The sequence below is a fragment of the Cupressus sempervirens genome, chromosome 3 (genome assembly GCF_028749045.1).
Source record: "Cupressus sempervirens isolate cs-2001-9-10 chromosome 3, ASM2874904v1, whole genome shotgun sequence".
Lineage (NCBI taxonomy): Eukaryota > Viridiplantae > Streptophyta > Pinopsida > Cupressales > Cupressaceae > Cupressus > Cupressus sempervirens.
The window spans coordinates 608,544,293-608,568,246 of NC_143120.1; the positions used below are offsets into that span (position 1 = coordinate 608,544,293).

General features: G+C 34.8%; 1 protein-coding gene across 1 annotated transcript in view; it reads left to right on the forward strand.

The window, feature by feature from the left end:
* Nucleotides 1–2,010: 2,010 nt before the first annotated feature.
* Nucleotides 2,011–23,954, forward strand: part of LOC149568149 (uncharacterized) — a 30,746-nt gene continuing 8,802 nt past the window's right edge. The window contains exon 1 of the mRNA XM_089821145.1: nt 2,011–2,820. Coding sequence (XP_089677271.1) covers nt 2,153–2,749 — 597 coding nt within the window. The 5' untranslated portion in view covers nt 2,011–2,152 and the 3' untranslated portion in view covers nt 2,750–2,820. The remainder of the gene's footprint in view (nt 2,821–23,954) is intronic.

The following is a 23,954-nucleotide window of genomic DNA, read 5'->3' on the forward strand; positions in this document are numbered from 1 at the left end:
GTTAAATCCAATTCTCATTTTGATTCATCGTGGAACATTCTAGTCTCGATGGCTTCTAATTTCCCAAGCCATTCATCATCATTCTTTTGAGGGTCACATTCCTCTTATGCCATCTTAACAATTAACGTGATCTCCCCTTCTTACCATCACATAATTTTCTAATACCATAATTGATACACAAAAAGCTTTATTTATATAATTCTAACATGTACATATGGATCCTTCAACCCTACATTTCATATTTAAAATTGAAACTAGGAAAAATAGAACAAAAAATAATAATTATATTTTGACCATTAAATAACAGTAAAGAGGTTGCACTTGTATATTGATACCAAAAATATTTACATTGCCATTGAACCTTCTATGAGTTACTTCAAACTATAGTTGATAGCTTGGAAAGTCTCCATCTAACACATATCCAATTGAAGTTATATTATGGTACAACCCATTAAGATAGCTTGAAAAGAAACCAAGTCTAAACAAAATAGTTCTCCATTAACAACCAATTGAAACATTATCCATATCTATATAGTCTCCACGAATTTCAAAATTGAGAGATACTATAATATTGACTTCTATATCAACATCTTGAACAAAAATCACATAGAAAAAACTAGAAAACCATCCTATTTTATAGATCACAACTTGACCATAATTAGATCTCAAAGATCACAATCTACATGAATCATCAAAACAAAATTGTTCAGTTTGCTTGAAAACAATATAAAGTCTTCCAAAATCTTTACTGTTGATTATTATGTGCAAGTTGACTTCTATTTTCAATAATTACATGTAATTGTAGTGTAAATCTTATATCACCTTCTATGATACATTGCCTTTCTCTACATTATTTGAAGTTTAGACAATTAAATTATATACGTACTCATTGCTAGTATTTAACTTTTTGTTTGAGTGTAGTGGTTTGAGTTTCTTAGGTCCAAGCAAGTAAACTCAACCAAAATATCGTATCAATCTTTTGCTAGAATTTGATTAGATGTTGGCTAATATAATGCCAATACACATATTGCATTTTATTTAAAAATACATAAATTGATATCCTTGTTAGAAGCTTTTGGTTTGATCTAAAAACTATATAATTGTGAACGCTTAGAACAAAAAGTAGATGAATGTATTATAAGAAAATCTCAAGCATTCTATTTACACGAAATAAAACTTCAAATTCTAAATTAAATTAATTCTATTATAATATATTTTAAGTCTTTTAAATAATATTATTTTGAATTCAAACAAAATGAAGAGCAAGGTCTAGTAATATCTTAAATCATGTTAGAAATAGATGATTCATTATGGGAAATATAATCCTCCCCATGTAATTTGATAAAAAACATCATTCACAATTATATTCTAGGGTCTTTTTTTTATCAGTAATTCTAGGGTCTTCTCTTGATCTTTTTTATAATAAAATAATTATAATTAAATATGAGAAATGAATAAAAATATAATTAGGATATTTAGAAATTACAATGTGCAATATTTCTTCTTCTTTTGCTAGTTATAGTTTGATAATAAATATGTACTAAAAAATAGGTTATAAAGGACTTGAGTAACAACTATAATTTTTATAACTTTCAAAAAAGCTAAAAATAATAACTTTTGTTTTAATAAGATTCTAGAGTGTGGAGTTATTTGCATCAATGTTGACAAATTTCATCACAATCGAGAATGCATTCTAACATTCTAACTTACAAGTTTCTCATCGAAAGGAAGGGAAAGGAATGGAAGGAAAGAGATCTTTTCATAGCCTATAATTGTAGTAGTGTTTATGGGTGTACATATGATCACAACAATATAAGACTACTTATATAAAGATTTAGCGCATATATAATTGACTTAAATTTCTTTTTAATTTTTCAAAATGATAATCACATAATTTAGCACATGGAAATCTCCTGTACTGACTTAAATTTCTTCTTTTATTTTTTTATTTTTAAATTTTTTCAAAAAAAGACTGACATATTTTAGAGAGTTCCCATGTTTGTTCAGAAAACACTCTTTTGAAATATGATGTTTAATTTTGAGCGGGAGATAATAGAAAATCAATGCAGTAAAGAAAAAGGCGGAAGTTCTGTGTCGCTCAGAGCCGAGGGGTTTGTGTCATTGGAGAAGCGTATGCACATGTTTCTGCCTGATGGATAAGGATCGCCTGCTTTTCCTCCGTGTGGAGAAGGGCCCTCGCAAAGGCGAAACGATCGACTGCACAAAGAAGAAGAAGATTAACATAGGCAGGGTAGTGAAGGGGAATAACTTTGTCATCAAGGAAGACGGCGTGTCTCAGAGGCATCTGCTCATTGAGTTGAACCAGTCCAAGAAATGGACGGTCACAGACCTCGATACTTCAAATGGCACTATCCTCAACAATTCAAAGCTCCACCCACACAAGCCCCGAATTCTAAAGAACGGTGACCTTATCAAAATCGGAGCCGAGACCATCATCAGAGTGTTCTTCGAAGCAAAGTCTAAACCCAGTCTAAACCCTAGCTCTAATCCTTACTCTAACTCTAGCCCTAGCCCAGTGCTTCGCCCTGAACTTAACCCTGGCCCCGGTCCTTCTCGTCAGTCCGTTGTTGGCTCCAGCGATCAAGCAGTTGGGCAAGACATGACATTGGCACAGTGGTTTGATCAGATTGAGGATTGGATGCCCAAATATTTGAATGATATCGCACACGACATTATGAACTCGATGAGAGCATGCTCCCGTGAGTTTGATGAACACGTCAGTAAATGATACAATTGGATTCAATTTTGCTTCTGGCAGTAGGAAATGGACAGTGGAGCTGTTTGCATTCAAATCCTCAGGTCCATATTTCACATCGCTTGAACTTTTTGAATATTCCTGGTTTTGGGAAAACTTGTACTACTGTTGCTAACATTAGCGCTTAGTTATTTGGTGTACCTTTTGTGAAAAACTTTCGCTCATTGCGAATTTGGATCATATGTATAAATTTTTAAATTTTTTATTCCGAACCTACGATTGAATTGTAAGTTATCAGTATTGTTTAATTCAAAAGATGTTTACTTCTTTTAGGAAAATTCAATTGCTAGGGTTGCTTTGACTTATAACCTTGTTTTTCGACTTTTTTTGTTTTCCGTTTCCTCTGTGCGTGCGAGAAAAGTGACGCTCAAGTGCGTTCTTTGTGGAAGAGCGATAGTCATTTGAGTTCCACATTCATGACTAGCGCACAGTTGCTGTTAGTTGTGGTTCTTGGAATTAGTAATATAAAGCATCTACTGCCCTGGGATTGTAAATGACAGTGAGTTATATGAATGAAGATAAGTGACAGTGGGTTCTATCAATAGAGATAATTTAACTACCATGCAGATATATACTTTCCTTTTTCATTCTATATTGATATAAATATAGAGAATTTAAAACTACGACGAGTTACTGTCAATTATGTCATAGATTGTATCAGTAATGTAGACATTCTTTCTTATATGATACGCGCTAAATATACTTCTATACATAACTTTTAAATCCTACGTAGAAGAGTTTAACTGCACACGTAATGAATGTGATTCTTGTCATATCAATTATTTAAATCTAGAGAATAATTATCAAAATTTTCTTTACTTAGCTAGCCCTTACTCTTCATGAGAATCTATTGTCTGATACTTATTTTAATATATATTTTTTGATAACTCCAATAATTTATCTTCTTTCATGTATATTGTATGAATGTACATGGTGAACCTGAACCATACTTAACGCCTCTTATTTTTCTTAAAATCCTGTTTAAATTATGGTAGCTGCTCCTATATCGATGAAATGGGTGCGCTATCACAATATTGGTGCATTTCCTTAAATAGAGTAGATTTCTTCTGGCAAATTCCAAAAATAATGAACAACTTCCATTGTACATTCATTTCACTGCACTTCTGCAATCCTATTTGGCATCTTGGGCCCCTAGCAGACATCGATTTTCAAATCAAATAAAATAATTTAAAACAATTCTAACTAAACAAAAATTCATCAGCCCAAAAAAGTTATCTTTAAACTTGGACTCATTGAAAGACTTGACAAAAGTTCAGCAAATAAAATAAACTAAAATAATGCACAAGAAACATGAGAAATGAATTAATAGAATATGCATGTCTATAGTATCATATTATAATTGATTATCATCATAGAAAATTTCAAATTCCTTAAACATTAAACATTTTTTCTCCTTGCTCTTCCTCATGGTCATTTGCCTCAAACTGGAACTTATATTATCCTTTTCAGAAATTACTGCATCATGAGTTGAATCATCTTTCAATGCTTCCTCTACTTATTCTTTCTTTGCATCCCTCTCCAATTTTATCAAATCTTATTCGGTCAGTGGACATGGCCTCCACAATCTTGACAGTCCTATAAGTTTATGATTTGATATTATCTGATTTAGTTGCATCATGAAACTCCTCCATGATTCTCAATGAACTTTTTATTATACAAAGTTAAAGTCATTGAGGTGCCTTTGTGTCAACCAAGCTCTGATTACACTCACACTCAGAAGTGTTGTAGAGTTCGCACAAAATAGAGTGCTATAATCTGAGTCAGTTGCATCATGAAGCTCCTCCTTCTCCAACTTTTTGATGAGAAGATGAAGTTTACATTTTACAAATTCAAGGTTATTTAGACACTTTTGGTTCAACCAAGTTTTGATTGCGTTCATTTGTAAGTTTTGTAGAGGTAGCACAATATGTACAATACAATTGGAGTTCGTTGCATCTTGAAGCTTCTTCCCGTCCACCTTTTTGATGAGCAAACAATGTTTGTGTTGTACAAATTTAAGGTCATTTAGGCACTATTGGGTCAACCAATCTCTAATTGCAGTCACTCTCAGAAGTGCTATAGAGCTGGCACAATATAGATATTTATTATCTGAGTTAGTTGCATCAAGAAGTTCCTTTTCCTTACCTTTTTGATGAATAGATGAAGTTTGTGTTGTACAATGTTATTGTCTTTGAGGCACTTTTGGGTCAATCAAGATCTGGATTCATGCTCATAAATGCTGTAGAGTGACCACAAGCATAATTTGCCAGACTCTAAATATTTGGTGTTCAAGTACCATAATCTTCCCTCCACGAATCTTCAGATTAGGCAAATAACTTAGTAAGACAGTAAGTAAAGTAAATTGTATTTATCAAATAAGCGTCTGATTAAAGGAACTCAGTTTTCTTTTGCCTTTGGGTCATTTTCTTTGGGACACATAGAGGTGAAAAAAATCCTTTATTTAGTTCTCTGTTTTGAGGATTTTCTACGTAGCATATGTTTCATGCACTTCCACAAGTCTGCAGCATAGCCATTGTAATTTTTCCTCTACACCTTGATTGAATGCAAAATTCTAAGAGAGTTCTAATTATGCTCTGCACATACCAAATTTTGCAATAATTAACTGATAAAGGACAAAAATAGAAGCTGTATCAGTCATGTTTTCGTGAGTGGCAAAAGTCCAGGAGCTGGCTATGGTCACACAGATTGCTCCACTTACCTCACTGCAAAAACACACAGAGCTTGTCAGGTCGTTGTTGATTGTTGGTTCCGATATCTTTTTATCGAACTATCTTCTGTCTTGAACTGCTTTTACAAATCCTTTCCCATAGGTTTCTTCCCGCAAATAAATTTTATCTGTTTATCTTTATTGCCTAATTTGTTCTTACCAGAAACAACTGAATCATAGGACCTTTTCATGATTGTGCCAATGATGTAGAGGGCAAGGTCCTTAACCAAACAAAAACCTCAAGGATTCCTATCACAAAGCCTACACACTAGGCTTATTCCAAGAATGAACTTGTCTAGGTTCTCTCTAGCTACCCCTTCCAAGACAATTCACTCCTCACAAGGCGAGTCTTCCTACACGCTCTTACAATCCACGCAACCTAGGTTTAACACAAGCACTTTTTTGTTAACATTTTAGGATCCCTGTCTTCCCAAGACGTCATAGATCAGAGATATTTTCAACTCCCTTCTGATATCTTAACTATACCAACCAGACCCTTCAGAATAGCCCTTGAGACCCTAAGTATTGGTTTTTCCAAGTTTGGCCTAATAGAGACCTACTAACAGTTAGTCCTTCTGATTGGGTATTTTGGGTTCAAGTCAAATTTTTTGAAATGGACTTCAAAAACTATCCTTAGTCTCAGATACCCTTTCTAGAGTACTGTGAGATTCCAAATTATTGGCTCCTGACACAACCAAAGAACCATCTTGTTGAGAAGCCCTAGTTTATAAGGCCTTTTAGGCCTAGTTTCATGCCTTCACGAAGGAACAATTTGGTTTTCAACCAATCCAACTAGACCAACACTTCCAAAGGGTTTGTCTTGGTCCTAAACATCAAAATCCTCCACAAATCTGATTATTATTCTTTATACAACTTTACTACACACCCTATACATTCTTGCACCGACTAGTCACATAAAGATGCCTAATCCCTAATTGCTTTCAAACATCTTGGAGTCAGTTTGTGCCAAGTCCATTATATACAAAATCTTATACACAAGGCCACCCTTCATAACACCGAAGATGTGATTTTTCTAGTAGTGGAATTAAGAGGAATTGCCCGTTTGTCTCAAAAACCCTAGGTTTGAGGGTTTTGTGACCCACAATCACTAATTTGGCTAGATCTCTCCATCCACAACACCTTGAGAACTTAGGATTGAACCAAAGGAAAGTTAATTCAATGCCTTAAACGTTAGTATAGGTTTTGGTTCTTCTCCAATTTGGAAACGTTCGTACAAGTCTTTGCAACAACAAAATGACATAGAAAACAATATTTTGATACACAAAAACTCCTCAATTTCTTCATTAGCCTTCACCAATTACATATTGATGCCCATATAAGCATGGAATACTAGGTTCCCACCAAAACCATGTGACATAACCACTCTTTGATTTAGTTAGCTGTTAGGTGACATCTATGTTCACAAAGTTGCAATGTTGCAACTTCGCAATTTGTGCAATTTTACAAGTTTTTGCATCTTTTGAACATTTGGAGTATTTATCATATCCAAGTGATCCAAATAGTTGCAGATTCGGCCCCTTTGTGCTGTCGTTTCCAGGTACGAATCGTATCAGAAATAGGTACGATTAAAATACCTTCCAAATTCGCCATGGATGCGTTTTTTGCTAAGCTGAAATGTTTTAGTACAAATCCCACCAAATTCGGTCGAATCCAACATCTATTCGGAAATTTCCAAAATGAATTTGGACGGATTCTAATGATTTTTGGAATGTGTTTTTTCTACAGCGAATCTGGATGAAATTTTAATGATTTTGGGAAGGCTGCACGATTTTGGGAATGATTTTCCCAATTTGATGGTGGTAAAATAGAACTTCTAATTCGTTGTAGTAGGACTTGATAGTTAAATAGAGCCATTCTTAGTATTTCGCCAAGTCGTTTGCATTTGCAGAGGGCATTTTGATACAACACGGGTCATTTGCATTTGCAGAGGCATTTTAATTGTTTTGTTCGCTGTTTGCAGGAGAAGGGCAGCCGTACGGGTCACGACATCTGTTCGCTGTTTGCAGGAGAAGGGCAGCCGTACGGGTCACGGCATCTGTTCGCTCTTTGCATAGCTTATGCGTTCGTGTTCGCAGGGCTTGTTTTTGAAGATTATTATGTGATCTGATTTTCAGATTTAGATTTTGTAATGTTTCTTAATGTTTTATAAGAATAAATATGCGATCATTTTTTTAAAATTTTTGTAAAGTTTTTTATGATTAATATTTTCAATATTAAGAGTATTTATTTATTTTTGTAAAGGTTTTTAAAATAATAGGTAATAGTTGAGATTGAGATTATAGTATACAATTCATAAGTTTTTGTGTAGTCCTTAATGAATTAAATTTATAAATTATAACTTTTAAGTAATTTATACATACAATATAATTTATTAATTTAACTTTAATTTTTTGATATTTTAGTTTTAATTAAACTTACAAAACTAACAATGTTTATTAATTTATGTCTAATTAATTTATATTGCGTTTCAATATGTTTTTTTTATCTATAAATTATTTTTCAATGTTTATTAATTTATTTTCATATATGGAGTTTAACAATGTTAATTTAAAATATTTATAAACATAAATAAATTTTAGTATTTTACATTATAGTAAATTAAAAATAACAAATATAGACTAAATTATTATATTCTATAATAATATATTAATAAAATAATTAAAATATTAAAAAAATAGTAATAGAAATGTTAAAATTTAAATAAATAATAATATAAATGTTGTATTATAAATTATAATTTATATTTTGATAACTGATCAAATATTTCACATTTATTATTTAATAATTGGTTTTTGAAATCTTTGTTAACAGGATTATGGCAACTAATGTTAGCTCATCCACCTTCAAAACTGATCCAAACTTACCTTTATGGAAATATGTACAAATGATAGAAAAAGTAAAAGGGGGTGGAACATTTGTATGGATATGCAATTTTTGTAATGTGAGGTACAAAAGTTCATACAGTCGTGTGAAAGCCCATTTATGTGCAATTCCCCAACAGGGTATCAAAGCATGTCCTGGAGAGGATGGTAATGGATTACCACCTCAACATATTGCAGGATATATTAGAGAGCAAGAGGAAGCAGATGCAAGAGTTTCATGTGGCACAAACCATCCTTTGAAGAAAGGGAAGAAATCAAGTAGGCAACCTCCTCCATCTCATGACTTCCCTGATGTTGTAGTAGAGAGCCACCCATTTTTGGATAGAACTGAAGAAGAACATGTCAAGGGAAAGAGAAGCAAGGGGCCATTAGAGAGAGCATTTAAGAATGATACAAGAGAGATTGTAGATCAAAGTGTTGCAAGATGTTTATATGCAAATGGTTTGTCATTTAATGCTGTACGATCACCATATTGGCAGGATATGTTGAGAAAAGTAAATGAAGCTCCAAAAGGGTACATGGGGCCAGGATATGAGAAGGTGCGTAGCACCTTACTAGCAAAGGAGGTAAAAAGCATAGACACTGACTTGGCTCCTATTAGAAACTCATGGAAACAAACAGGGGTGTCAATTATTTCTAATGGGTGGAAGGATGCCAAAAATCGGCCATTAATCAACGTGATTGCAGTGTGCCCTAAAGGAGCAATGTTTCTTAAAGCTGTGGATTGTGAAGGGCAAGTAAAGGATGCACAATTTATCGCTAACATCCTTATACAGTGCATTCAGGATATTGGCCCTCAAAATGTTGTCCAAGTAATAACAGATAATGCAAAGAATTGTAAAGCTGCAGGGATGTTGATTGAGACGTGGTTTGATCACATATTTTGGACACCTTGTGCAATGCACTCTCTAAACCTCATGCTACAAAAGTTGGGTAGGAAAATAAATTGGATCAAAGAAACCTATGTAGAAGCTGAAGAGATCCAAATGTTCATCACAAACCATCACATGTCACAGGCCATTTTTAGATCATTTTCCCAGTTGGAGTTACTAAAGGTAATTGAAACACTTCAACTTTTGAATTTTGTATTTCACTTTAGTAAGTATGAATTTAGATTTTAAACTTGAATGCATCTTTGTATTTTTAAATTTTTTTTTTTTATGTTGAATAATTTGCTGAGACCCGATTTGCATCAAACACAATCGTCTTGAGGCGACTTGTGAAGGTGCGAGAATCACTTGCTAGCATGGTTATTAGTCAAAGCTGGTCACTATGGAGGCAATCCAGTACTGAGAGGGCAACAAACGTAAAACAAATGATCCTAGATGACACTTGGTGGGAATGAGTGGAATATCTTCTTAGTTTCACTGAGCCCATCATGAGTATGATTCGTTATACCGGCACGGATCATCCATGTTTGGGAGAGGTATATGATGGAATTGACTCAATGCTTGAGAAAATGAGACACATCATCAATGAAAAGGAGCAAGATCCTGAAGAAACTTTCTTCAAAGAGGTGCAGACAATTTGTGTTGAGCGATGGAATAAAATGACCACCCCACTTCATCTTCTTGCATTTGCCTTGACTCCCAAATTTTATAGCGATGAAATTCTTGCTATGCCATCAAGGGTGCCACCATACAGAGATGTGGAAGTCAGTGAAGGATGCAGGAAAGCACTTACAAAACTCTTCCCAGATCGTGAAATGGAGAATATAGTTACGAGTGAGTTTGCTGATTTTATAGCTTCCAATGGTCAAAGTGCTTCCGCTCTCCGTGACAAGTATACGAAGGATGCTCATGCTTGGTGGTACCTTAATGGCCATACATCACCGCACCTCCAAACTCTTGCAATCAAAATTTTATCACAAGTAAGTTCTTCCATTTTTATAGCACCCTATAAATTTTTATTTATATTGTTTACTATTTGTAAAATTGACAAAAAATATTAACTTTATTTTGATTGACAATTTTGTATGACTCTCCCTTTGATTCAATAGCTTGCTAGTTCCTCTTCATCTAAGCGAAATTGGAGTACATACTCCTTTATTCACTCAGTGAAATGCAATCGATTGGCAGCAAGTAAGGCAGAAGAACTAGTTTATGTGCATTCCAACTTGCGCCTTCTAACTCATAGTCACAATGAGTACAAGGAAGGGGGCATAAAGTATTGGGATGTAGATCCAGAGAGAACTGATTTGGATTTTTCAGCTGCAACACAATCTTTACCGGACGTGCAGACGGATAGCAACTGTCCTAGTGCAAGTGGTTGTGGGGTTGCTTGTGATTCTAATCTGCATACATCATCTACTGTAAATGATGATATTGATGAACTTATATGGTGGGCAGTTAGTAACTACTGTGAAGATTGATGCTGCAGTTAACTAGATGAACAACACCATGCATTCAGTCACTCACAGAATTACAGGCAATTAGGAATAACTTTTTTTAGTTTGTTTTAACTTTTATTTAATCTTCGTGTTGTCTGCTCCATGCAATAATGCAAATTGCTGTTTCCAGCAGTCATTGGCCATCTTTTACTTATTGTTAGTTAGTTAAACCTCAGTTCATTCCCTTGATTAGTGTAGTTTTTACTTAAATTTCTCCGTGCATGTGAATGCATACTGGGCAGTTCAGGGGTGAGAGCATTTGATTGCTCTTCTTCAAGTTCGTATATTTTAGAGTCTTATGCAGTTCAAAAGATGTAATCAGAAGTTCAAAAAGTAATAAATCCTATTTTCTGCCTCATAACAGAGTATGTTCTGTTCCAAATTCGATATATCTATCATAAAATTCAAGTTTTGACATATTGATAGTAAATTATCATATTTTGAATTAGTAATATTAAATTATTACTGAAAATTCTGAGTTTTGTTTATCAAATTATCATGCATGACTTGTTATTCTAAATTTTTAAGGCTTCAAATATTTATATAGTTATGATTTTTTATTTTTTATTTATTTTTCTCTATTAGCATGCCCAAACGTACCTAACCTCCCCAAAAAAATGTGGCATACCAGCATACCGTACCCACGTACCCGTACCCGTACCTATATCCGTATCGGCAACTTTGCTATATAGTTATTTTTAATAAATCCAATAATTTATTTTCTTTCATGTATATTGTATGAATGTACATGGTGAATCTGAACCATACTTAATGCCTCTTACTTATCTTAAAATTCTGTTTAAAATATGGTAGGTGCTCCTATTTTGATGAAATGGCTGTGCTATCACCATATTGCTGCATTTACTTAAATAGAGTAGATTTCTTCTAGCAAATTCCCAAAATGAACAACTTCCATTGTACATTCTTTTCACTGCACTTTACCAATCCTATTTGGCATCTTGGGCCCCTAGCAGACATTGATTTTCAAATCGAATAAAACATTTTTCAAAAAATCTAACTAAACAAAAACTCATCAGCCCAAAAAAGGTATATTTATACTTGGGCTCATTGAAAGACTCGAGAAAAGTTCAGCAAATAAAGTAGACTTAAATAATGCACAAGGAACATGAGAAATGAATTAATAGAATATGTATGTCTATAATATCATATAGTAACTGATTATCATCATAGAAAATATCAAATTCCTGAAATATTAAACACTTTTCTCTTGCTCTTCCTCATGGTCATTAGCCTCAAACTGGAACATATATTATCCCTTTCAGAAATTACCGCATCATGAGTTGAATTATCTTTCAAAGCATCCCTCTCCAATTTCATCAGATCTTGGTCCTTCAGTAGACATCTCCTCCACAATCTTGACACTTCTATCAGTTTATGCTTTGATATTATCTGATTTAGCTGCATCGTGAAACTGTTTTATGATTCTCAATGGAGTTTGTGTTATACAAAGTTAGGTCATTGAGGTGCCTTTGCGTCAACCAAGCTGTAATTGCACTCACACTCTGAAGTGCTGTAGAGTTGGCACAAAATGGACACATATTATCTGAGTTAGTTGCATCATGAAGCTCCTTCTCCACCTTTTTGATGAGAAGATAAAGTTTACATTTTACACATTCAAGGTTACTGAGACACTTTTGGTTCAATCAAGTTTTGATTGCATTTGGTCTTAAGTTCTGTAGAGTTAGCACAATATGTATCAATATAATTGGAGTTGGTTGCATCATGAAGCTCCTTCCTGTCTACCTTTTTGATGAGAAAACAATGCCTGTGTTGTACAAATTTAAGGTCATTTAGGCACTAGTGGGTTGACCAAGCTCTGATTGCAGTCACACTCAGAAGTGCCATAGAGTTAGCACAATATAGATATTTATTATCTGAGTTAGTTGCATCATAAAGCTCCTTTTCCTTACTTTTTGATGAATAGATGAAGTATGTATTGTACAATGTTAAGGTCATTGAAGCACTTTTGGGTCAATCAAGCTCTGGATTCACACTCATAAATGCTATGGAGTGAGCACAAACATATTTTGCTAGACTTTAAATATTTGGTGTTCAAGCACCATAATCTTCCCTCCGTGAATCTTCAGATTAGGCAAATCACTTAGTAAGACTATAAATAAAGTAAATTGTATTTATCAAATAAGTGTCTGATTAAAGGAACTCAGTTTTCTTTTGGCTTTTGGGTTATTCTCTTTGGGACATATAGAGGTGAAAAAAATCCTCTATTTAGTTCTCTATTTTGAGGATTTTCTATGTATCATCTGTTCCATGCACTTCAACAAGCTTGCAGCATAGCCATTGTAATTATCCTCTACACCTACATTGAATGTGGAATTCTAAGTGAGCTCTAATAATGCTCAGCACATACCAAATTGTATGAGAGTTGAATGAAAAATGACTTGCCATCTTCCTATGCAACTTTTCAAATTGAATAAATTTTTTACCAATCATTAGCTGATAAAGGACAAAAATAGAAGCTGTATCAGTCATGTTTTTGTGAGTGGCAGAAGTCCAGGAGCTGGCTAGGATCACACAGATTGCTCCACTTAACTCACTGCAAAAAAATGCAGAGCTTGTCAGGTCTTTGTTGATTGCTGGTTCCGATATCTCTTCGTCAAACTATCTTGTGTCTTGAACTGCTTTTACAAATCCTTTCCCATAGGTTTCTTCCTGCAAATAAATTTTATCTGTTTAACTTTATTGCCTAATTTGTTCTTACTAGAAACAACTGAAACATAGGACCTTTTCATGATTGTGCCACTGATGCAGAGGGCAAGGCTCTTAACCAAACAACAACCTAGGTTTAATTAATCTCCTTTAGATTCCCTTCAAGGATTCCTATCACCAAGCATTTTAGGATCGTCGTCTTCCCAAGACATCAGAGCAGAGATATTTTCAACACCCTTATGGAATCTCAACTATACCAACCAGATTCCTTAGAATAGCCCTTAAGACCCCAAGTATTGCTTCCTCCAAGTTTGGCCTAATAGAGACCTAATAACAATTATCCCTTCTGATTGAGTATTTTGGGTTTAACTCAAATTTGTTGCAATGGACTTCAAAAACTATCCTCAGTCTCAGATACTGTTTCCTGAGTACTTTGAGATTCCAAATTATTGGCTCCTGACTGCACCAAAGAACCACCTTTTTGAGAAGCCCTAGTTTTCAGGCCTAGTTTCATGCCTTTACAAAGAACAGTATGGTATTCAACCAATCCAACTAGATCAAGACTTGCAAAGGGTCTGTCTTTGTCCTAAACATCAAAATCCTCCACAAATTTGACTGTTGTTCTTTATACAACTTCACGACACACTCTATACATTCTTGCACTGGCTAGTCACATGAAGATGCCTAATCCCTGATTGCTTTCAAATATCTTGGAGTCACTGTGTGCTAAGTCCAATATCAACAAAATCTTATACACAAGGCAATCTTCCATTACACCAAAGATGTGAATTTTCTAGCAGTAGAATTAAGAGGAATTGCCCGTTTGTCTCAAAACAATCACTAATCTGGCTAGATCTCACTCTTCACAACACCTTGAGACCTCAGGCCTGGACCAAAGAAAATTTAATTCAATGCCTTAAACATCATTATATGTATTGGTTCTTCTACAATCTGTACACATCCGTACAAGGCTCTGCAACAGCAAAATTACGTAGAAAACAGTATTTTGAACACAAAAAATTCTCAATTTCTTCATTAACCTTCACCAATTACATTTTGATGCCCATATAAGCATGGAATACCAGGTTCCCACCAAAACCATGTGGCATAACTGCTCTTTGAATCAGTTAACTGTTGGGTAACATTTATGTGCACAAAGTTGCAAAGTTGCAACTTTGCAGCTTATGCAATTTTACAAGTTTTTGCAACTTTTTGAATGTTTGGAGCATTTATCATATCCAAGTGATCCAAATAGTTTCAAACATGACTAGAAGAACCCTTAGAGTCCAAAAACCACTATTACATTGATTTTTGCATCCAATGGTGAAGTTTGACTTCTTTGACAAAGCATGGTCAATGCAGGACCTAGTGACCAAATTTGCACTTGGAACCTTACTAAAAATAGGAAATGGCCATGAAAAGGCCTTATTACAACATGAGAGCACTGACATGCTCCAAACAAAAAAAGCAACATCATGACAGCGATAAGGTGCTCTTGCACTAGGCACCCTCCCCTTTGTGGCTCACAATGCGGTTTGTTTTTCTTCCAATATGGCCTCAAGCCATGCCTTTTGAGCTTCGTGTGGTATCCTGGGTCTGGTACTGTGTAATTGTTTCATAAACCATTTAAGATTCTAACTTAGGACGTTTCCAGCAAGAACCATGCCACTTTGATGTTCTGGGCATGGCTTGTTTTTCTTCCAAGATAGTTAACTGCTTGAGAAAACTCTCATTTAGAGAAGATCATACTTTCACAAAGGCTCAGATGTTAGCAAAGTGTAAGACACATTCCATTACTCCAAGGTAATAATGAGCACTTGAGACAAAACAAATGTCTTCCACTACCAAGCTCAGTTTTGACTCTTTTTATACAAAAAATATACAAATTGTTCACCATAGTAATTAAAATCATTTTGATTTTTTGTGCAAGACTATTTTTTAATTTTTTTTTCCATTGTTTGATTACTAGAACTCAGAGCTTCTAGAATGGAACTAGGATTGAATCAAGACCCGTGCTTCTTAAAGAGGTTGTTAGGGTCATGTAGAAAGAAAATTGTACATTTGAATGTATCTCTCTTGGGTGAAAAACAATGCCAAAATCTGTGTCATTGTGACATGCATAGATGTATTAGTGGTCGAGTACTCACCAAGTTGCAAAAAATGGTTTGAGTTTTATGGACTGAGTAGTTTTTACGACTTTTACTAGCACCTAAAACTCGTCGAGTACTTACAGAGTTTTTCCAAAAAGTTTGTGAGTTTTCGTTAAAAACTCAATCGTAGTCTAATAGCACAACACTTAAAGGCAAAAGACAACCCAAATTAATTTATTTTTCACTTTTTCACTTGTATTTTGCTGAGAGGGGGAAATAGTTTTCCTAGCACTTGTAAACCAAATACTTGCAAACTGATTTCTATCAATTTGAATTGGATTTGAGACAGATTTCAGGTGGTTTTTGAAGAGGATGACACCAATGATATAAGAGGCATGCTACAGAGGAGGTGGTGGTTTGGTTTCACACTAAATTACATTGAGTTGAGTAGTTATTGCTAGTGCTAAGAGAAGCTAGAGACAAAGCTACACCTAGGATGGGGACGAGACACAAACTAAGTTGGACATATTGAGCGAGGAGGCCCAATCATGCCCAATGCAGTCTCTTAGGGCTAGACCCTCTAGTTCCTCCTCTCCCTTAGTTTTAGTAGAGTTGGGAAGAGGAAGATGTATTTGAATGATCTATTTACTTTTAATTTTACATAAATTATTTACTGCAAAGAACCAACACATGGAATTAGATTGGAACTAAAATGGCCGACTCTACTCATGAACCACCTATGACTCGGCTACAAATCGACAAAGTGAAAATCCTTGCAATTTAGAGATTCTAACTATTTAAAACTTATTTCATGCACCCTTTATTGAATATAACTTAAACACACTATAACATCATCAAATAGAAGCTAACATACATAAACAAGGAACATAAATGATAAATCCATCACATACGTAAAATGTAAATTGTGGCTGAAGTAAATAGAAATCACAGGATCATAATGACATAGATATATAGAATTGTAAATGTTGTCAAATCATAAATGTATGTAAGATGAAGATCTATAAAACCATTGACATCAAATCATAAATGTATGTAAGATGAAAATCCATGAAACTATTTGTAAACAAAATGAAAGAAAGAGTCTATCTGCTCATGCTCTAGCTCAATCCTCATCATCATCCTGAAGCTCAAGTTCAAGCTCATCCTTTGAGCATCCTATTTGCTTTATACAAATGCGTCTACAATAGGTCCTAGAGGACTTAGCAGTCATAGCCTCCGCATGTGAGATGGACTTATGAACAACATTAGTAGGGCCTGTGTTTGTGCGTGCGTATGTGCATCTGCCAGTGCCTAAACAAGCTCTTGCCTCCTTCTCTGCCATAAGCACAGCCTTAGTTTCTCTATCTGCTTGGTCAACCCAATCGTGCTCTGCCTAAGAGAGGATTGCATCGGTAGCCTCAGTGAGCTACTCTGACTCTAGATCAATCTCCTATAGAATGATTGGAGTTGAGTCAACGTCCAAAATTTGTTTGGTCCTAAGATGAAGGTTTTAATGACCAAAGACAAGATCATTCAACCTCTGCACAAACAACCTATTTCGCCTCTTTGAGTGGATATGCGCAAACATGGACCAACTACGCTCACATCCAGAAGCACTGCATGACTGACTCATAATACATATGGCAATTTTCTAAAGATTTGGGATTGAGGGCCCAAACAATTGCCACCATCTATTTGAAATAAGGATAAAGTAAAACAATTAGTTTCTTTTACAATTACAAAGTTAAGCCATAAACTTAACTTTAAGAATATATTATTTTTACCTGGCTGTAGTGATGTCCAAGCACCTATGGCCATCCGGCTAGAGAAAATCACCCCTTCTTTATTATTGAATTTGTCTAGTTCAATGGTTGCAGCCGAGGCACTGCCATCACTACTCAACCTTTGCATCGCTGTATATAGGCTGCTTAGAACCTTTTCAATTGCCTTGAAGTCAAGTTGGCAATGAAATGCTAGATTCAGGTAATAAACTGCTGCATGGACAGACCTGTGGAGCTGATTTTGCCATCTCCTATCAATGATCAACCAAATACATACTTCTACATTCCTGCATATTGGCATCTAATGGCCTCGTTGGCTCTATCCATGCCCTCATATATGTAGCCCAAAGAGGGCTTCTCCCCATCAACAACTCGTAGGAGAGATTGGAGGCGATCATTGACTTGCATATAATGTGAAAAAGACATCTGAGTCAAAGCTTAAATATAAACTAAATTATTAAACAATAAAATAATAATTACCAAATGTTAAATTGCAAGAAATTTACCTTTAATATTTCTTTAGCAGGTATCCAAAAACCATCCTCATCAAAAATGCAATTCGCCACATATATCCCTACAGTGGTCGTAGCAAAGGAAGAGGAAGTCCGTGTTAATATTTTATAGCTTCAGTCAGATAAAACATAAAATGTAAACCTAAAGAACATCCCCCGGATTAAATGTTATTATAGATATAACTACGTAGATATATTAAATATATATCAATTTATATATCTATATTTGTATAGATATATATTATATATAGAGTAATATATAAATCTCATTATAATAAATATGTATAATATTATATAATAATAATAATAATTATAATTCAAAGTCTCTTTTATATATAGTTTGTAGTTGTCAAATCATTTGAATATGCCCAATCGGGCATATTTTACTGTCTGTTCATAATGATTCATCCTGTTGTCCATGATTTGACATATCAAGAGTGATGTGGGTCATGTTAATGATTGCTCTAGTGCCATCGTTAAGTGTAGTGTACTTGGAGGAGTACACACATTGGCATTGGCATCGGGCATAGTCTAATTGCTAAGGCATGTCTCTACTCGCATATGATCGAGTATTCCTTGTACGTCTGTCATGTCACGTTGACATGAGGTGGCAAAGGGATGTTTGTTAATCTCGCATTGACTGAGCATAATTGTTATTAAATAATAGTGATTGTTTTCTATCCGCCGAAACCTTGTTAATATTTGATGTGTCGTTTGAATGAAGTTATGCACGCAGGGGTCACGTCCCCATGGTACCTCCCTCTTATTATAAATTAGAGATCCTGTCGGTTACCTCAAACATCGAACACATATTTTATTAAGTCTTCTATGTGAAAGGTGGTGACAATAATATTATTAATTATTAATTGGTCAAAGTTCCTTTATATAATATAAAGAATATATATTGCAAGAATATTTATATACATAAGTATTGAGTAAAAATCTGATTGTGAATTTAACATGGTATCATAGGGGATCTAAAAGACAAGCTTGATCAGATTTATCTATCCAAGTGCACTCAAATATTCTTAAACCCTACATCTGCCAAAATGGTGAGTGGTATGAGACTAGAAGATAGACTCGAAGGTGACTCAAATTTTGCAGCTTGGAAACTGCGAATAATGTTGATCTTTAAGGAGCATGATTTAAAACAGTTAATAGAAAAATCAGACCTGCTGCCCCAAGGGAGTGATCAATTGAATAAATGGTAAAAAGGCAATACTAGAGCTATGAAATTACTAGCAGACAGGGTGAAGGATCATCTACTTCCCCTCATTACAAAACTAGACACAATACATGAAATGTTCAAAGCACTTAGGGCCCATTTGTCAAGCGGAATAGGAATACAGGAATAGGAATACTTATTTCGGGTTTGTTATTCCGAGAATACAAAATTGGAATACGTATTCCTCTTCTCTGTTTGGTTCACCCAAAATTTGATAGGGAATATGTATAATCTCTATTTGGTTGTGCAAAAACGGAATTGGAATAATATTTTTTTTATTGTTATTTAATATTTTTTTCATTATACATTTGAATGTGTTGGATTACTTTTATAGATTTTTTTTTTTTAATTTCAATTTTTAGAGTTAAGTTAAATTATGGAATAGAAGTCACCACAATACTATTAGAAACAAGTTCCAAACAACAAAATAGTCAAATCGTTATTAAATATGTTCACCGTTTCTATTAAAAATCATAAAATAATTTACAATGTACAATAGTTGCTTTGACTTTTAACTGCATTTACGCATAGGGTCCCTAAAGATTAGTAAGATTGAAACAATTATAATTCCCAACACGCCTCGAAGAAACATGTTTTCACTCTCTCGGACCTTGCACAATTTGCAATCAGTACTTTCATGTGCTATGGTAGATGTTGGGGGGGGACATCATTGACAACCAGTATCCCCTTGTAATACGAAATCTAAATTTGTAGTGTCCACAACAATTAGTTGATACAAAAAATGTAAGCATACAACAAAAATTAGTAATAACCTTTCTTCCATTTGGACATCAATAGAATTTACGTTCTGGATTATTTGTTGCGTGCGAGGTCTTCAATACTACATGACCAGCGCCACACTCACAAATTGGCAGATTTAAATCCATCGAACCTGTATAAATATGAACAAATACAAATAAAATGAAACATTCAATTAGCAAGATATATTATTTTATATACATTCATTATGGAAGAATCCAATTTATAAAATGATAATGACCTCAACTAAATCTTTTATATGATCATTTGAACTTTTTCTAGTGTGTTATAGTTTAGTAGTAAATACTCTAGGCTTTGATGTTGTTCTGATTCTAAGAGGTGTTGTAAAGATTTCAAGCGTTTTATTTTACAATTTTGGTCACTGCTGTAAGCTACGGGGTAGTGCTATTCTGATTCTACAGGGTTGTGTTGTTCATTGTTAATAGACCCGTTGTGCCCTAAATTGCAAAATGAAACAACTGAAGTGTGAGTTGGTGAAGGCTGCCTACGTTTTCCTTGTAAATAAAGTTAAACATAAACTATTGCGCTAGAGAGGACCGAATGTAAACTTTAAAAAGGAGAAAAAATAAGGGAGAATTTAGCTGAGAACTGTGCTGAAATTTCATGTAGAGGACAGAGAGCAGCCTTGGAGCCATGAGCCCACTCCAGGCTTAAATTCTTACTGTAGATACATCAAGGCTTCATGGGTTGACAAAAATTATAAAGCAACTTGTGATTTTCTTTTGAGCTTAGAGCCATGAATTTTTTTTTTATGGGAGATCAAGAAACCAGTTATATACACTCCATATCTCTTGCATCTATCAACAAATATTGGGTGACTATAAGCCCTATGATCCACTGAATCCAGCGTTACAAAGGTGCATCCACAATCATCATGGTATGAGTTAATAATTTTGTAATGACACGGACTATTATTATTGCATCTGTGATACTCAATGGTAAACTACATCTTTAGAGCGGCACTATGATAATGCTCCAAATTTGAAAATGCTAGCTGTTAATATGTTGTTAAGGACCACTTCAATTATCACTTTATGTTCTTGTATATTACCTATTGCATGCAAGCATTTTCTTTGGTACATTCCACCCTTCCATGCATGGCTAGTGATCTAGAACACAGAGATATGGAAAAGATTTTAGATATTCCATGTTTAATATCTACCGTGTAGAGTACCATACTTGGAGAGCAATTAGAAGATCCAAATATCAATATCATATATGAATCATTAAATACATCTAAGGTCTCTCAATTTAAAATCTTTGAAGCTCAATGATAGTGTAGTGAAGTCGTGTCTATGTTCTCTAGCAGTTGGAAATTGAGGACTAGCTGGCAAAAATGATGGACATTTGGTTTTATCGCGTCTTTCTATTTCAGCAGACATAAACAATAAAGACAATAAGTATTAGAAGCAATAGAAAATCGTGGGCATTATACAAGACCCAAAAATACACAAAGTTCATCCAGCAAGAGGAGAAATGATATATAAGTTTGAATAATCTAGTTTAATACAATACACCTAATAAAGCTGCTGCATAATCTGAAAGATTAAATAAAAATATCATACTGCTCTACTATTGAGATGCCTTTACATTTCAAGTATAAATGTGAGTTCGTTTGTAGTGTTGTTCTGATTGTACAGGGTAAGCTACAGGGTACTGCTCTGCTGTAAGCTACAGGTTTGCTGTAAGCTGCAGGGTACTGCTGTAAGCTAGAGGGTGCTGTTATGCTGTAAGCTGCAGGTTACTGCTGTAAGCTACAGGATTGCTGTGTTTTTGGACAATGGACGATGCCATACATATGTTCAACATCTACATAACTGAAGCCATTTGATTTCGCAGTTTGTCACAGTAGTTTGACACAACTATTACTATATCAAAATGACATGGAACATAAATAGATTTCAAAAATAAATTGCAATATCCTATTTGGATCAGCAGTTCAATACAAAAGTATGACAACGTCTTTCAGCTTGAAAGAAAAAAAAACTGACATTTAAATGTTTGTTTCGAATAAAACCATTATAATCCTCCAAATTTATATCTAATATAATCTTCTCTCGCTGAGTCATCCATCTCTAAGAACCAAATAGCTCTTGTTGGTTCTTGCATAAAATTATCGGATGTGAGTCATAGTCTCTCGACTGATTCCAGGGATGGCTTTCAAGGCAGCAAACAAATCTGCAGCATCTTTCTTAGTATCCTCTTTATCAAATTTGATGGTGTGCGACTTATTGATTCCTTCCTGTATCTCATGGATGCTTTCAGATATTACATCCAAAGAAGCGGCCATGCTTGCTTTCCTCTTCTTTGGCCTCCTTGTCATTGGTGTCGAAGGATTTTTTCTAGTGGATGCAGTGGACTGATTTGACTGAAGGAAATCTTCATCCAAATCAGCAGCACCATTCAGAAGCGTATTCAAATCATCATCATCATCATCCAGATCAACAGCCTCATCATAAAGGTTACCATCTTCAACAGCTTGTGGTATTCCAGCTACACTTCCTTCCACCACGTCATTCCTCGCAATGACTGCTAGATCATCAAAATAGTTGAATGGCTGCCTCCTATACACTTTTGCAGTCCTGAATTCTTTTCTCTACATGTTGCAAAAATTAAATAATTAGATATTTTTCGGACATTAGTATTGAAAAAAGTTTTGAAGAGGACATTACCTTCAGAAGTTCATCCCATACGCTGTCCTCAGCATCCACACATTGAGTTATCTCGTTCCAAGAAAATCCACTTGTATTTCCTAACTCCATTATTCTATGCCCTGTCTTCCACGTTTTCAACTTTTTTTTGAAATTTGCTTTTCCAAGGTTCAATTTCAACTCTCGATTGAATCTCCTCTTGATAACAATCCATGCTTCTCTACGAAAACCTCCTTCACCTTTCCTTCCTAGATTGACTTGCTCAAGGAGCAAATCTAGGAGTTTTCTGTCCATTTCTCTAGTCCATACCACTGTTGGATTTCTAGAAGAAGTAGAAGTAGGAGTAGCAACAGGTGTAGCAACGGGGGTAGCAATGGGGGGCATATTAACCTCTTCATATATGCTCGTCAAAAGATTTGTGAAAGACGTATTGCTACAATAAGAAGCTATTATATTGCTGGAAAACTTCCAAAAAAAAAAGTGCACAGTAAATATTGTCGACAGGAACTAAAAATATTGTACCATACTAAATATATGAAGCACTAACTCTATGGGAATCATTTGTCACCGTGGCTAAAAGAAATGTGTTCCCTATGGGAATCCATCGCAACATTATAAACAGAAACAAATATGGTATTCATCAGATAAAAAGGTGCAGAACATCAGAAGTAAAGAATTGAACTAGTGGAAATCATAAGATTAAGACTGTTGACCCACCTTAAGACTGTTGAATATCATAAGATTAACTAAAGAGAAGTGTGTGTCTTTACTGCACCTTAATTATTGCATCCACGGTGTATTAAGAATTATATTTGGTGTGGGAATCAAGGTAGCTGAATCTAAGATATTGTCAATTAAGAGATGGTTGGAAACATAAACCACAAATATTCAATTAAGAGGATTCTTTGCATTGTCAGCCGACTGTATGGCTCCGGCGGTGTTTCTGTAGCCGACGGATTGACTGTTGTCGGTGTTTTGTATTTTGTAGTCGACGGGTAAATAGTTTGTAGTGGACATAATGTTTGTGGCCGACGGACTCCTTCGGGAAGGTTCGGTGGTAGTATTTATATCTTGTCTGGGATCATTGTAAAGCATCAATAATCTAGTATCGTTTATCTTATGAAGCATAATGTATGTCTGGCATATGCGAATATAATTCGGCTATTCTGTTCCATTGTCTGTATGTGTTGATTTCTTTCCCAGTACGGTAAACATTTGGCGCCGTTGCCTTATGAATCTGGAAGGCAGGAGGAATGAAGATTAATGCCAAATCAGCTTAACAAAGATCGGAATAAGGTCAAAGAAAAAGATGGAACTCGTATTGCGCAAGAAAATTTAATTTTGGCACAGCAAGCCGAACGTCGACGGAGATTTCAGAAGATTGCCGACGGAAACCGGAGCGCCGAAGAATTGTTGGAGGAGACTCGACAG